The sequence below is a fragment of the Acinonyx jubatus genome, chromosome D4 (assembly GCF_027475565.1).
Source record: "Acinonyx jubatus isolate Ajub_Pintada_27869175 chromosome D4, VMU_Ajub_asm_v1.0, whole genome shotgun sequence".
NCBI lineage: Eukaryota > Metazoa > Chordata > Mammalia > Carnivora > Felidae > Acinonyx > Acinonyx jubatus.
In genome coordinates, this window is record NC_069391.1 from 33,336,848 (window position 1) to 33,353,620 (window position 16,773).

At 47.6% G+C, this 16,773-nt stretch overlaps 1 protein-coding gene across 4 annotated transcripts in view; it reads left to right on the forward strand.

Moving 5' to 3' along the window:
• Nucleotides 1-16,773, forward strand: part of TBC1D2 (TBC1 domain family member 2) — a 55,175-nt gene that overhangs the window by 26,665 nt on the left and 11,737 nt on the right. For all 4 annotated transcript variants that reach the window (XR_003413994.2, XM_027039523.2, XM_015079492.3 and 1 more), the window contains 2 exons: nt 6,188-6,580; nt 13,657-13,767. Coding sequence is in view for 3 of the 4 variants with exons in the window: in XM_027039523.2 (XP_026895324.1) it covers nt 6,188-6,580; nt 13,657-13,767 (504 nt within the window). In the remaining variant the exon portion in view is untranslated. The remainder of the gene's footprint in view (nt 1-6,187; nt 6,581-13,656; nt 13,768-16,773) is intronic.

Here is a 16,773-nt window from a genome sequence, read left to right on the forward strand (position 1 = left end):
TTTATTTCTTTTTTTTAATATTTATTTATTTTTGAGAGGGAGAGACAGAGTGCGAGCAGGGCAGGGGCAGAGAGAGAGGGAGACACAGGATCCAAAGCAGGCTGCAGACTTTGAGCTGTCAGCACAGAGCCTAATGCGGGGCTCTAACTCACAAATTGCGAGATCATGACCTGAGACGAAGTTGGACGCTCAACCCACTGAGCCACCCAGCCACCCCCAAGAACCTGGACTTTCTTACTGTTCACTTTCCTGGCCTGGGACAGACAATCAGAAGGAGAGAGTCTTGCAGTTTCACTTTTGACTCATGGGATGAGTGGTTTCTGTGTTCTCCTGCCCATCTCCCCAACGTGGGAGACTGAGCACAGAAGGTATAGGCCGCAGTTCTGGCCGAAGAAGTTTCTTAACCTCGCGTAGCCTCAGCTTCCTCCTCTGTACATGTACAGCTGGGCTTACTGGAGAGGCCTGTGTCCGGATTTGTAAAGCCCGGTGTCTGGCAGCCAGCAGCCGCCCAGCAGATGCAGGCTTTGTTGGTTTGGGCTGTTACTGCAGCATTCCCTGCCCTCCTTATTGATTCCTAATGGCCTTACAAGAAGTGACACTTTCCTCTGAGGGGCCCTGGGAAGACAGACAGGCACCCGTGAGGACCTCCAAGAAGTGAGTGGCCTAGCAGTGATAGGCGAGGGTCAAGTCTTAACCCCACATCAGGCGGGGGGAGCCCCAGCTTTACCAACTCAGGTTTTTAACTCCAGCCCAGATACCAAAACCAAAGAGGGGAAGGAGAAAAGATCAATTCTTGGCCCAGAGGTAGGATAGAGGAGGCCTGCAAAACCTCGGGGCGCCCAGCAGTGCCCCGGACACGCAGAAATGCCAATCAGAGGGCCACTGTCCATCTGAGACTCTCTGAGCCCAGTTCTTCAGCTGGGGAAGCAGCCCCTTGGATGTCCTGGGCTCACATCTGCAAGATGCTTTCCTGTGTCTCTTCTTGGGAGGTACTCTCTTTCTGCCTGAGGGTGCAGGAGGATGTGGGAACTGGAAGGGGGAAGTGGGTCTTGTCCTGGCTCAGCCACCCAGGTGGCCATTGCCAATAGCAATTGTGATTCTTTAAGAATTTGTATCTCAAATTCTCAAAGTCTGTTGGACGCCGTGGAGGACACTGAGGTACACTGGCTCCCTGCCCTTGGGTAACGAAGAGCAGATAAGAGCACGCATGACTGGTTAAGTGTGGCCACAGCTCTGTGCTGGGGCTTTGCATGCATTATCTCTAATACTACAGTTATTAGCCCCCTTTTCCCGAAGAGGAAACTGAGGTTCTGAGAGGTTCTGAATGCCCAGGGTCTCCCAGCGGCCAAGATAGATTTCACACTCTGGTCTGTCTGCTTCTAGAGACTTTTCCCTTTGTACCATGCCATGCTTAAGGATCTCAGAGAAGGTAGGTGACCGGCCTGAGGTCACACAGCTGAAGGAGCCAAGACTGAGACCCTGGCCTCCTTCCCCCGATCCAGGACTCATCCCCGCCCAACCACCTCCTCCATGTTCTCCAGGTATAGTCCAGCATGAGAGCACCGTAACTGCTCTTCAGAAAATATGAACACAGTCCTTGTATCTGGTGTCATATTAAACTATAGGGCCACTCCAGTACCTGTTGAGCTATTATCTGTCCCAGGCCCTTGTAGCTGGCCCCACAAGAGATTTGGACTCTGGGAGATAGCACCAGATGGCTGGTTGGCCGGGTGGCTCTCAGAGTTCACAAAACTGCACCCAGCCTGAAGGCTGTCTGCTCTGGCAGAGGGAAGCCCATTGTTTGTAGTGATGTTGGCCATCTGTCGACTGCTGGGAATGATGAACCCCTCCCAGGCCCTATCTGGGGTCAACTTAGCTCCCTCAGGGTAATTTGTTTAGAAAACTTGTTGGGGGCAAAGTGCAACCATGTGCTTCCCTAGAACCCCAGCCAGAAACCTCAGTGTACACTCCCCTTACACAGAGTACAGAGTTCAAAGATTTCAGCGTAGAGGGAGGGTCGAGAGGGACCCTGGCTGTAGCTTCCGCTTGGGGAGGGACACTTGCCACCCTTTTTCTCTCATCCTTTAAGAGGCTCTCCGAGGTGTAGGGATCATGATCTCCACTTTACATATGACAAAGCCAAAGTTCATTTTTCTGAAACACCCTCATTAGATACCCCTCCATGGACCTGGAATAGAGCCAAGGCCTCTGTGACTCCAGTGCTCCTTCATCTGCACCCTGTTAGCGCCCAGCCTCTTAAGGGTCAGTGGCTGGAGTGCCAGACTCTCAGTCCAGTGGTCTTTCCCCAGCAATGTTGGGCCCATCCACCTTGATTTTAGCGAGTGATGAAAGTATCAGCTCATTATTTAATAAGGTAAAGGATTACTTTTTTAAAAGATGATTTGTTGGATCTTAAAAATTTAAACAATCAACTCTCCTGCAATTAAAAAAAATTTTTTTTAATAGAATGACAACTTGCAGCCAGTTATCAAAGTCTGAAATGGACCAAACATTGATTTGATTAAGAAATATTAAAAGCAGGGCGGGGCACCTGGGTGGCTCAGTCAGTTGAGCCTCTGACTCTGGCTTAGGTCATGATCTCATGGTTAGTGAGTTTGAGCTCCGCATCGGGTTCTGTGCCGACGGCTTGGAGCCTGAAGCCTGCTTCGTATTCTGTGTCTCTGTCTCTCTCTGCCCCTTCCCTGCTCATGCTCTCTCTCTCTCTCTCTCTCAAAAGTAAATAAACATTAAAAAAAAAAAAATAGGGCGCCTGGGTGGCTCAGTCAATTGAGCGTCCGACTTCGGCTCAGGTCATGATCTCACAGTCTGTGAGTTCGAGCCCCGCGTCGGGCTCTGCACTGACAGCTCAGAGCCTGGCGCCTGCTTCGGATTCTATGTCTCACTCTCTCTTCCCCTCCCTGCTCTCTCTCTCTCTCTCTCTCTCTCTCAAATAAATAAACATTAATTTTTTTTTTTTTTTTTTTTTAAGTAGCAGAGCGCCTGGGTGGCTCAGTCGGTTAAGCATCCGACTCTTGATTTCAGCCCAGGTCATAATCTCACGGTTGGTGAGTTTGAGCCCTACATTGGGCTCTGCACTGACAGTGCAGAGCCTGCCTGGGATTCTCTTTCTCTCCCTCTCTCTCTGCCCCTCCCCTCCACGCTCTCTATCTCTCTCTGAAAAAATAAACTACGTATGTATATTAAAAGTGCCATTTGATCAGCTCTTCTATTTCCAAGAATTGGTTCTAAAGCACTGCTTATAATTGTGGGAATTGGAAACAACCTGGATGTCCCTCCTTGCAGGTGGGATAAGGGAATTGTGTGTCCATACAAGGAGTACCCTTGTACTGTTGCAAGTGATGGTGTTGCTCCATACTGACAGCTTGGAGAGGTGCCGTAGCATATCATAAGGCCCAGAGAAGCTTCAGAAGAAGATGTATCACAAGCTTCCGTTTTTGTTTTTAATATTTCTATGTAGTATGTATGTACATTTTTGTGACATAATGGCCCCAGGTTCGTCCATGAGGTAGCCTATAACAGGATTTCCTCACTTTTTCAGGCAGAGTTTATTCCATCATACGTATATGCAACATTTTGTTTACCCGCTCACCGTCAGTGGGCATATGGGTTATTCCCAATCTCTTGGGTGCTGGGGGAATAATGCTCCTACGAACATGGGCTATTTCTATTTTTAAGGAAATTGGAAGAAGTGTTTCAGTGCAAAATCTATTAACTACCCATCATGGAGAAGTGGAAGACCCTAGATTAGGAGTTGGGGGTCCTCACGGTGTGTTTTCCCACCTGTGGGGATCCACCAAGTCCCTTTAGTCCTCTTCCTTCTCCTTTCTTGGTCTTTAGTGCCCTCACATGACAGCAAGGCGACCTGACCAGGTGGTCTCCCCCAGGCCTGCCAGCCTCCAAGTTTTCTGATTCCAAGGTCCATTCACACTCCTCATCTTGTGCTTCCTGCTCCCACCCTGTCCCTTCCCTGGTTCCTTTCTCCCTGTCTCATTCTGTTGTGGGGATTCTGGGGTGGACGGAGGGCCTCCTGGGCTGGAAGTAGGAATGGGGAGGCACCTGGATGTAATGAAATGGGCTTCAGAGTTGACTCTCCCAAAGTTGGCAGAAGGATACCTGCCTGATTCTGAGCCTCAGACAAGTCTGAACAGTGGTCTGCTGGTTATTTCACCCGGCAGTTCCCAGGGTAATCTCCACATCTCAGCCGAACCAGAAAATGGTTTCAGCTTCTCAGTTATCCTGGAACCACAGGAACGGTGAGCTCTCTCCGCAGAGCCTGAGAAGCTAATTCATTCCAAACATTCCGATTTGGTTTGCAACCACCTCCCCACCCACCTTCCAGCCACACCCAACGATGCCCACAGCCCCACACGGGCTCTTTCCTTCCTGTGGGCCTTTGCTTGAGCTGTTGACTCAGCAAGTGTGGAAAGCCCTTCCGACCCTCATCTCCTACTTGCTGCTTGGCCGTCTCTGGCCTTTCTTATTTTTCACGAATGAGTTCAAACTGTTCTGCCTTTCTGTAGAATATACTGGTCTTCCCCCACCTCCACCCCAGGCAGAAGTCCTTGCTGTCTGCTCTGTATCCCCACAAACACCCTTGCTTCCCTCTTGTAGTAAATCACTGCATTACAGTGTTTCACCTTCACTCCCACCAGCCTTGGTGGTTCTTGACCAATCCCCCTCTAAGCCCCAGCACCCACCCCAGGGCCTGGCACTGAGTAGGGCTGCATAAAGTTTGGATGGAGGGAGGGAAGGGAGAGAACCAGAAGAGAGACAGTCCACAGTTCCGAGGTTTCAGAAGATGCGTGCTAATTTGATCTCACCATTAATTTCTCATATGAAGCCATGGTTTGGTGCAGTTGTCTTCCAAAATGGAATTGTTCTCAGCAGTAATCCTATCCAGCTGATTCATCTAGTTAAATACTTTGGCATGGATACAGGTAACTGGTCTCTGGAAACCATGTTTTTCCAGATGAGACTGGCATAGAGCATAGCAACGGCCCCAAACCCCTCCCCTGCCTACCAGGCTCTGAGGTTCACATGGGACTGGCCACTGGGCCTCCTGGCTTCGGATATTCTGATCCTGGTCTTAAGTGAATCCATATCCTTGCTTTGGGGCAGCACAGGTCCTGGGGAGATTGGGGGCTTGAAGATGTGGGGAGCCAAGCAGGCCTTGAGTTTCATTCTGAGTCCAGTGCCCCTTCACGGGATCAATAGAGGTCTTTGCTTCTGAGCTCTCTCAGGCTTTCTTGCACCAGCCCTCCAGGCATTGCTTGGTGGCCTAAGAGGCCGGGCACAGTGGACTGAATGAGGCTCTCTGTGTGGTTTAGTGTGAGGATTGCCCATGTGTTTCCTCCCCAGTGCTTTCCCAGCTCCATTGCTAGTGACTACTGTTTGCTGTATTCAGGATTCTGAGGCCTCAGTGAGGCTTAGCAGGAAGGAATAGGGAGATTAATTAGTAAGGTCTGCCTGGGAGCGAGAGAGAGAAGTGCTGGCCTATCACTTTGCTGCCGCCCCTGCCTTCATTACTGACCAAGTGCAGACTTAGGATTTGGGATGAAACTGCAGCCTACTCTGCAGGACATCCGTTTTCTCACTTCTGAAATGGACATGTATTAATTAGTCAGGGCACAGGCTCGGCTGCTGTAACAGAGAAGCCTCAGACCACTATGGCCTAAAACAGTTTGGAAGTTTATTTCTCTCCTGTCTTCTCACAGAAGAATCCAGAGAGGGAAGTGAGCAGTCCTGAGCTGGTAGGGCAACTGCCGTCCTCAACATACACCATCCGCTTATGAGCCCAAGGTGGCTGCTCTAGCTCTTGCCATTTCCCAGCCAGAAGAAAGGGCACCCAGACCAGGGGAGCACATGGGTAGTGGTTTCAAAGGCAGGACCCACAAGCCACCCACCTAATTTCTTAAATCGCGCTTAAGCGGAACAGATGCTAGGCTACACTTAGCCATAAGCCTGGCTACAAACATAGCCTTTAGCTGGGGAACCATGTGTCTGGGTAAAACTTTCTTGGACAGAAAAAGAGAAAATGAGGTGGCCGAGAGGATGATGCTAGCCACCGCCCAGGGCTGTTAGGAGAACCGGGGGTAGCCAGTGCCGAGTCTCTGGCACCTCATGGGCCTTCCCCGAGTTCACAGAGTGCTTCCCTTCCCCCACCCAGGAGCTGGTGAGGATCCTGCACAAGGCACTAGAGGCTGCCCAGCAGGAGAAGAGGGCGTCCAGCGCGTACCTGGCGGCCGAGGACAAGGACCGGCTGGAGCTGGTGCGGCACCAAGTGCGGCAGATCGCAGAGCTGGGCAGGAGGCTGGAGGCCCTGGAGCGGGAGCGGGAGAGCCTGGCACAGACAGCAAGCCTGCAGGAACAGCAGGTGCGGGAGCTGCAGCAGCACGTGCAGCTGCTCATGGACAAGAACCAGGCCAAACAGCAGGTCATCTGCAAGCTCTCTGAGCAGGTCACCCAGACCTTCATGCGCCCGCCTCCCCAGCCCTCTGTGCCCTCAGGGACTGCCGACAGAGACGTCCTGAGCCAGCAGGAGAAGATGGAGCACCTGAAGGTAGGGGCCCCTCCCCCCAGGCCCTGGGCCCTCTGGGAGGGCACTGTTCGCAACCCTGAGGGTTTCCTAGATAGAGCGGGGATAGCCCTCAATACTGGAATATTTGTGTTTGAAATAGATCTTGGTGGAAATATTGCTGTTTCTTTCTTAACCAGAAGGCCCTGTGCAATTTGACCTCTTCCTGATATCCCAGGCTGGAAAGGGAAGGGATCTCGAGATTATCATTAGCGATGGAAGAGCACAAGATGAGGTCAGAACTCCTGAGTGCCAGGGCAGCTAAGTGCCACGGTGACGCCCTCAGAAGCCCCCACGGTGCCTGGCGGCCTCCCCCGGCACACAGTAGGTGTGTGTAATGTGTGGCTGGCTGTGACTTGCTCATAACGATGGCAGTACTCGCTGCTCCTCTGTGAGACTGTCTGTTGTGTGGCGGCCACTATCCCAAGTGCCCTGCTTGCATCACCTCACCTGATGCTCTATCAGCCCTGTGAGGCTGTCACTCTGCCCCCCACCGCGTGCACGAAGGCTGAGGCTGACAAGGGGCCCCGTGCTGAGGAGGTATGAACGTGGAACTCTCTGACTAGTGTCTGTTCTGCTGCCTTCTGGTCTCTTTGGGCCTTTCAGCTATTGCCACCCTTCCTGCCTTCCTTACCCAGGCTTGTGGCTCCCACAGAGACCCACTGTGGCGCAGGGAGCAGGAACTTGATTTTAGGTGTGATGCCTGCCGTGGACTGCGGTGTCCTCTCCAGGACATGGTGACAGGAGCTGCCAGACCTCCCAGGGGCCTGAGGCTGGGGATCGGGGCTCATAGCCCCCACTGTCCTTAAAGGCAGCTGTATAACCGGGGCCAGTCCTGCCCCAAATCCACCACACACAGCCACACGTGTATAACTGTGGGGGCTCCTATGCCATGGGACCGAAGCACTGCTACTGGAAGAGGGAAAACAGAAGGAAAAAAGAAAAATCCAGAAGCTTTTGCAAGACCAGTGGGCAGTGGTACAGTGGTCCCTGCCCCAGCTCTGAAGTCAGGCAAACCTGTGTTTGGATCCAGGCTCTGCCTCTTACTAGCTATGTGACCTTGACCTTGGGTAGGTCCCCTCACCTCCCTAAAAAATGGCCTAACTGTTCTTACATGGTTGATGGCAGGGTAAAGGAAGATAACATGAAACCCAGATTCCCTTCCAGTTTCCTTCACCATGAACAAACCACATAACCAGTCTCTGAATCTTTTTCCTTTAAGACCAGAGATTCTTTTGAGTTCAGAATGAAAACAAAATCTTTTCAAATGCAGATGGACTGAAGTTGTTAGAATGCTCTCAGGGCTGGGAAATTGCTTCCATCAGATTGCTTCCCTACCCTCTTAGCTTTGTTGATTGTTTCCTTTGCAGTGTAGAAGCTTTTTATTGTGATGAGGTCCCAGTAGTTCATTTTTGCTTTTAATTCCCTTGCCTTTGGAGATGTGTCAAGTAAGAAATTGCTGCAGCTGAGGTCAGAGAGGTTTTTTCCTGCTTTCTCCTCTAGGGTTTTGATGGTTTCCTGTCTCACATTCAGGTCCTTTATCCATTTTGTTTATTTTTGTGAATGGTGTAAGAAAGTGGTCTAGTTTCATTCTTCTGCATGTTGCTGTCCAGTTCTCCCAGCACCATTTGTTAAAGAGATTGTCTTTTTTCCATTGGATATTCTTTCCTGCTTTGTCAAAGATTAGTTGGCCATACTTTTGTGGGTCCAATTCTGGAGTCTCTATTCTATTCCATTGGCCTATGTGTCTGTTTTTGTGCCAATACCATGCTGTCTTGATTACAGCTTTGTAGTAGAGGCTGAAGTCTGGGATTGTAAAGGCAACTGACGGAATGGGAAAAGATATTTGCAAATGATATCTCAGACAAAGGGCTAGTATCCAAAATCTATAAAGAACTCACCAAACTCCACACCTGAAAAACAAATAATCCAGTGAAGAAATGGGCAGAAAACATGAATAGACACTTCTCTAAAGAAGACATCCAGATGGCCAACAGGCACATGAAAAGATGCTTAACGTCACTCCTCATCAGGGAAATACAAATCAAAACCACACTGAGATATCACCTCATGCCAGTCAGAGTGGCCAAAATGAACAAATCAGGAGACTATAGATGCTGGCGAGGATGTGGAGAAATGGGAACCCTCTTGCACTGTTGGTGGGAATGCAAACTGGTGCAGCCTCTCTGGAAGACAGTGTGGAGGTTCCTCAAAAAATTTAAAATAGATCTACCCTATGACCCAGCAATAGCACTGCTAGGAATTTACCCAAGGGATACAGGAGTACTGATGCCTAGGGGCACTTGTACCCCAATGTTTATAGCAACACTTTCAACAATAGCCAAGTTATTGAAAGAGCCTAAATGTCCATCAACTGATGAATGGATAAAGAAATTGTGGTTTATATACACAATAGAATACTACTTGGCAATGAGAAAGAATGAAATATGGCCCTTTGTAGCAAATGTGGATGGACCTGGAGAGTGTTATGCTAAGTGAAATAAGTCAGGCAGAGAAAGACATACCATATGTTTTCACTCTTATGTGGATCCTGAGAAACTTAACAGAACACCATGGATGGGGGAGGGGGAAGAAAAAAAAAAGTTGGAGAGGGAGGGAGCCAAACCATAAGAGACTCTTAAAAACTGAGAACAAACTGAGGGTTGATGGGGGGTGGGAGAGAGGGGAGGATGGGTGATGGGCATTGAGGAGGGCACCTGTTGGGATGAGCACTGGGTGTTGTATGGAAACCAATGTGACAATAAATTCATATTAAAAAAAAAGATTGCTTCCCTACCCTCCTCCACCCTGCTAAGAGTCTTCTCTGTGCCCATCTTGCAGGGATCTACAGTTGAAGACCCTATAAAGCAGCTCCAGGGTCAGAGAAATAGATCCGTTGGGTGTCTCTAGACTGCCCCCGAGAATTGACTGGAAGCGTGGACTCACCTAAGAGACTGAGAATGCCCCTGGATTTGCATGTTCAGGAATTTATCAGTGAGCCCAGATATGGGGAGATTCACAATCAACCAACTGTACCTTGTAGCTGATCCTCAGAGGCCCAGCATTTGTGCTAGAAAGAATTGCAAGTTCTAGAATTCGTGTCTGATCTAGAAAAAAATAGAACACTCATCAAAAATCCACTGTCTTTCAGTCTGGGGACAGAGCATGTTCACTTGCTTGCCATGTGACATGCAACTTTAACAAAGTGCCCCCTTGTTGAAGGTGTCAATTTGAGAACAGAATCATCAACCTCTTGAGTAGCAGAGCTGGGAGATGCAGAGATCTAGTCTGCCCCCTCATTTTCTGGCAGGGACGGCTGACCCCTGGACAGGGGAAAGGACCGGCTCACACAACCCAAGCAGCAGGTTTGGGCTAGACCCCAGGTCTCCCCACACCCGACCCACTGTCTTCCCCACTAGCACAAGGGCTAGTCCATGCAGCATTTCCCAGAGAAAATTCCCAGGCTCCTGATCCCTATGAAGGCAAACAGGCAGACTCTCTTCTTCCTGTCCCCTTTCTTCAGTTGTGTTTTCCTCCTTTGCTTATTGGCAACTGTCGTGTGGCATTCTCTTCTCTGAGCTCTCTCTTTTTCCTCCCTACAGTTCTGAGCCAAGAAGAACACTCAAGGTAGGGCGACAAGCCGAATGGGAAGGTGCTGCCCAGAGGCCACCCCACTGCCGCTCCAAGGGTGCGCACTCCCACCCTCCCTGACTGGGCTGGAGGCAGGCTGCCCCACGCAACATGTCCAAAGCCTTGGAGAGGCCAGTGAGCATCTTCTGGGCCTGGACTGAGGAAAGAGGGACGGTGCCAGGAGGCAGAAAGGTGGTGGTGCACTTTCACCCAGCAGTAGTTTTCGATTCCTGCTGAACACACCTGGTGAACACACCTGGATTTGGATCCCGCCTCTCTTGTGTTCTAGCCCATGACGAGGAGGACTTACCCTCTCTGTACTGTTTCCTCGTCTGTAAAATGGGAACAATAGTACTTTAGTACCCATCCCACAGCATTGTGCGGATAAATTACACGCAGTGACGTGTGTGAGGGAAACGGGTCTGGCCATAGTAGGGACTCGGGCAATGACTGGTAGCTCTATTCCTCCCGTGCCTGGAAGCTTGTTGTATTCTCCCAGAAGCTTGTTGTATTCTCCCAGGCATTTGGGAAGAAGGCACAAGAGCAGCGGTGGGAAGTGTCTCAGCAGAACGCAGGAGGAAGGCAGTGGGTGAGAGCCTGGATAAGGAGGTGACGCCTGCTTTGTATTCACCACTTGGCCCACCATCCTCAGCCTTTGCAGCACTGACTCCCAGCAGTGCCTGAGGCAGCACTGTTACTCTGACTTCCAGATGAGGGAGGCACTTGTGCTGGAGCTCAACGGTGGAGGCAGGGTTTATATCCAGGCAGCACGGCCCCAGAGTCCACCCCCTGACCACCAGGCAACGCCGGCACTCGGCAACGCCTGCATCTTTGATGTGTTGTGATTAAACTTGAGCCGGAGAGGTCAGACAAGCCTATGCATGCTCAGCCAGACTACTGATCCCAACCCTTGAAGGACGGACTAGAGTTTTGGCGTCCGGGTGGATCGCAGCGGGGACAGAGCATAGGGAATGTCTAGGCAGTAAGTGCAGTGCTTGGACTTGGCTTTCGAATCCGAATCCGACAGCCCTGGGCTCAGTCACACCCTGTCTAGTACAGCTGTGTGACCTCAGGCAACGGGCTTGTCCTTTTCAGAGCCTCTGAGACTTTCAGGACCACTGGAGGGATTGAATGGGATGGTGTGCTCAGTGCGGGGTGGAGGCAGGGGGTGATGATGGTGCAGGGAGCCCACACAGCCTCCGTGTTCATAAGTCTACCAAATCTCCGGACACCAAAACGGAAGAATATCGCAGGCAGCGAGAGCGGCCCTGGAGAATTCTGATGCTCACAGGAGGTTGGTCCTCATGCTGCAAAATGAGGATTCGCACCAAGCTCACTGCCGCTCCACATAAGGATAAGGAAATGGGGGTCATGGAGAGGAAGCAGGTGGACACTTGTGCAAAACAGCAGCTGGCACCCCCTGAGAAAAGGGAGCCCAGAGTTTGCTGTAGGACAGACACAGTTGGAGTGTAGGAGGAAGTACAGGCTGGGGAGTTGGAACTACCTGGGTCCAGGCCAGGCAGAGAGAGCAGAAGCAAACTCAGCCTGAGTACACACAGCCTTGCACCCTGGACACAGTGGGGGGTGGGGGCGTGCAAAAGCAGGCGTGTCTGGGGTTAGAGACCCCACGGAGAGCCAGAGAGCCCCAGCTGAGTGGTGACAGGCCAAGGGATGCAGTCAGCCTGGGGCTTTGATTTCCAGCTAAGGAGCCCTGGGAGTGTGCGGCCCTCCCACTGTGTCAACCATCTAGGGAGAAGGCAGTAGAGCCTGGGTATGAATTGGAGCTTCTGGGCTGCGAAGGATCTTGGCCAGAATGCAGGCCCACCCAGGGAGGGTCAGGATGGCCTGTGAGCTGTGCACAAGTGACACATCCCTGATAATGAGGTGCCACGGGCATCACAGGCTGATGCTCTTAATTTCCAGATAAATCAGGGCCTATCCAAAGTCATGCCCGCAATAGTGTCTCTCACATTCACCTACAGCCCAGCACATTGCTAGAGTGGGAGCAAAAGGGGTTGAGTTTCAGCTAGTGAATGTCCTGGAATTGGTAGGTATAGCTGTGAGTATGTGCTGTCCATTGCTTCTGTAATGTCCATCCCAGCAGAATGAAGGTTGAGAGCCAGTGCTGTGTCTGCTCCTTTCTGAGGCTCAGGCTCCTGCTTGAACCTCCCCAGCACTTGGCCAGCTTCTCCTCGAATGCCGCAGCAGCATGATCAAACTCTGTCACTGGACAGCTTGCAAAAGGAAAACTCTAGGCTCAGAGATGTGCATCACAGCATTATTCATAATCAAAAACAAACCGAAAACACTCAGGGCTCAAATAAAAAATAACAGAGGGATTATAACTATGTTATAATAAATTCACCCAACAGAATAGTCATCAGACATTAAGAATGATCGTTGGGAAGTTTATGTAGCAACATAGAAAAGTACAGTTGACCCTTGAACAACACGGATTTGAACTGCATGGGTCCACTTACAGGCAGATTTTTCTGATAAATACAGTATAGTAATGTAAATGTATTTTCTCTAGCTTACTTTATTGTAAGAATACGGTATATAATACACATGGCATATGAAATAGGTGCTCTTTATGCTATCAGTAAGACTTTGGTCAACAGCACGTTATTAGCAGTTAAATTTGGAGGGAGTCAAAAGTTATACACAGATTTTTAACTATGCAGGGGGGTTGGTGCCCAAACCCCAGTGTTGTTGAAGGGTCAACTGCATATTTACAAAGTGACTTAAATAAAAATTTTCCACCCAAAATTGTTCAGTATGATTGCAAATATATAACAACATATGTTTATTTTTAAAACAAACACTACTTGGATGTTTGTTTTGGTCTCTGTACTTTTTTTTTTAATTTTTTTAATCTTTATTTTTGAGAGAGAGAGAGACAAAGTGCGAGCGGGGGAGGAACAGAGAGAGGAAGACACAGAATCTGAAGCAGGCTCCCGGCTCTGAGCTGTCAGCACAGAGCCTGATGCAGGGCTCGAACCCACTAACCGTGAGATCATGACCTGAGCTGAAGTCGGACGCTTAACTGACTGAGCCACCCAGGCACCCCTGGTCTCTGTATTTAATGTTATGAGACGTGTTACCTCACATAGTCTCCCAGCTGCCTAGTGGAATAGTTAGTATTTGCCCCTTTTACAGATGACAAAACAGAGGGTCACAGTTGTTCAGTGAAGCCTCGTATCCAGGAAGTCAGAGCCAAGATGTGAACTCCAGACTTGATGCTCTCTCTACTGTATCATGTTGGATCAAGACTAGAGAAGGGGACTGTCTGTAATACTACTTCTCGAAGACTTTCTTTTCTGTTGTCGTTAGAAATTTCTAAAGGAAGGAAGTGTTGGCACCAACAGCTCATGTGGAGGGTGAGGATCAGGGAGATGGCAGTTCATCAGATGCTTTGCTCTCTTCTCCAGGATGACATAGAAGCATATCGGACCCAGAACCACTTCCTAAACTCCGAGATCCACCAAGTCACAAAGATCTGGAGAAGGGTGGCTGAGAAGGAGAGGGCCCTCCTGATGAAGGTAAGAGGCAGAGTCCGTCTACATGCCCAGTCACCCTTCAGTCCCTTACCTTCTCAGCCCTGTATCGCTCTGTCCTTATCACCTGCCTGCCCTGCCTCTGGACTGTGCCATTTACAAACTGCCTTTCTGCCTCAGGCATCTGTGCTCTGATTGCTGCGTCTGATCACAGAAGTACAGAGGAAGGGACAGGCGGCCATTGTCATACCTCCCCTCCGGGTTAGAGTAACTGCCAGAATATTCAAAGGGCTGCCCCACTTCATTTTTCTCTTTTCCCCTTGTGGGAGCTAGAGCTTGAAGACTAGACATTCAAACACAACTGCATAGGTGAGGAAATTAGAAAGTGGCCATGCACACCCAGGGAAGGACTCAGAAAAGAGATGATCTCTCTTGGCCCAGAGACAGCCTATAACAGCCAAAAAACAAAAACAATTTTTTCTTAAATTGGGAGAATCTGATTCCACTACTACCACATTATTAGATTCAGATGTCTAGTTTTCAACATAATAATCACAAGGCGTACAAAGATATATAAAAGTATGGCCCATTCAAAGGAAAAACATAAATTAGTAGAAACTGCCCCTGACAAAGACCTGATGCTAGATAATACTAGACAAAGATTTTAAAACAGTTGTCTTAAAGATGTTCAGAGAACTAAGGGAAGATGTAGAGAGTCAAGAAAGCAATGTATGAAGAAAACAGAAATATCAATAAAGAGATAGAACACCTACAAAGAAATCAAGAAGAAATTCTGGAATTGAAAAGAACAATACCCAAATGAAAAATCCACCAGAGGGATTCAGAGGTAGATTCAAGCAGGCAGAAGGAATCAGTGGACTTGAAAATAGGATAGTGAAAATTATTAAGTCTGAGAAACAGAAAGAAAAAAAGATGGAAGAAAAGTGAACAGAGCCTAAGTGATGTGTGAGACACCGTTAAGCAGACCAACATACCCGTTATAGTAGGGGAGTCCCAGAAGGAGAAGAGAGAGAGAGAGAGAGGGGCAGAGAGAATATGTGAATAAAGGCTGAAAATTTCCCAAATTTGATGAAAGACATGAATAAAAATGTCCAAGAAGCTCAACAAACATCAAGTAAAATAAATTCAAAGAGATCTACACTGAGACACATCACTATCAATCTTTTGAATGCCAAATACAAAGCGACTGCTTGCAAGCAGAAAGAGAAGTAACTCATCACATACAAGGAATCCTCAAGAAGATTATGAGCAGATTTCTCATCAGAAACCTTGGAGGCCAAAATGCTAAAAACAAAGACAAACAAAAAGCAAAGCAAAAGAATTTGTATCTGGCAAAACCTTCTTCCAAAAATGAGGGAGAAATTCAGAGAAACAAAAGTTGAGAAACTTCATTCCCACTAGATCTGCCCACAAGAAGTGCTTGCACAGTCCTGTGGGGTGCAATGGAGGTACACTAGGCAGTAACTCAGAGGTGTTTGAAGGTATACAAATCTCAGTAGAGGTAAATACATGGGCAATTATAAAACCTAGTATTATGGTAAAAATGGTTTATAATTCCACTTTTGTTTTCTATATGATTTAAGAGACTACTACATTTTTTAATGATTAATCTAAAAGCTAGTATTATTACAACTTTGGTTTATAACTCCACATTTTGTTTTCTACCTAATTTTGCATTTAAAAGAATCATTACGTTATGTTTTGGGGCTCACGATGTATAAAGATGTAATTTTGTGACATCAACAACCAAAAGGGTAGGGATGGAACTATAAAGGAACAGAGTTTCTGCATGTTATTGAAGTTAAGCTGATATAAATTCAAATTAGAATGTTATAACTTTAGAATTTTAAATTAATCCCCATGGTAACCACAAAGAAAGAAGCTATAGAATATACACAAAAGGAAACAGAACAGGAATTTAAACATTTCACCACAAAAAAACACAGTAATGCAGGAAACAAGGGACAAAAATGGTATAAGTCAGCAAATAAATAGCAAAAGGACAGACATCCCTTATCAATAATTACTTTAAATGTAAATGGGTTAAACTCTCCAATTAAAAGAGTTTGACAAAATGGATTAAAAAAAAAAGATCCAACTATATACTGTGTACAGGAGACTCGCTTTATATTCAGAGACACAAATAGATTGAAAATGAAAGGTTGGAAAAAGATATTCCATGAAATAATAACCAACAGAGAGCAGGGTGGCTTTGCTAATATCAGACTGGAGTGATTTTAAAGTTTTTAAAGTTACGAGAGACCAAGAAAGACATTATATGTTAATAAAAGGTTCAAGACAGTGAGAAGATACAGCAATTATAAACATTTATATACCTGATAACAGACCAGCAAACTATAGGAACCAAAAATGACAGAACTGAAGGAAGAAATAGATAATTCTACAATAATAGTTGTTAACTTTAGTACCCCACTCTCAGTAATGGGTAAAATAACCAGACAGATGATAAGTAAGGAACTAGTGGCCTTGAACAACACAATACACCAACTAGATCTAACAGGTATAACACAGAATACTCTACCCAGCGACAACAGCACACGCATTCTCCTCATTTTCCAGGACAAACCATATGTTAGGCCACAAATTATATCTCAGTAGATTTAAAGAGACAGGTATCTTCTCCAACTGGAATGGGATGAAGCTAGAAACCAAAAACCGAAGTCAAACTGGAAAATTCACAAACTTGTAGAAATTAAGCAACATACTTTGAAACAACGAATCAAAGAAGAAATTACAAGGAAAATTCGAAAATACTTAAAGACAAATGAAAAAGAAGACATGTCAAAACTTATGGGGCACAGCAAAAGCCATGCTGAGGAAGAAATTTTTTTTTATGTTTATTTTTGAGAGCAAGAGAGACAGAGCATGAGCAGGGAGGGGCAGAGAGAGAGTGAGACAGAATCCAAAGCAGACTCCAGGCTCTGAGCTGAGGAGGGAATTTATAGCTATAAACACTTTCTTTAAAAAACAAGAAAGATCTCAAATCAACAGCCTAACTTTACAACTTGA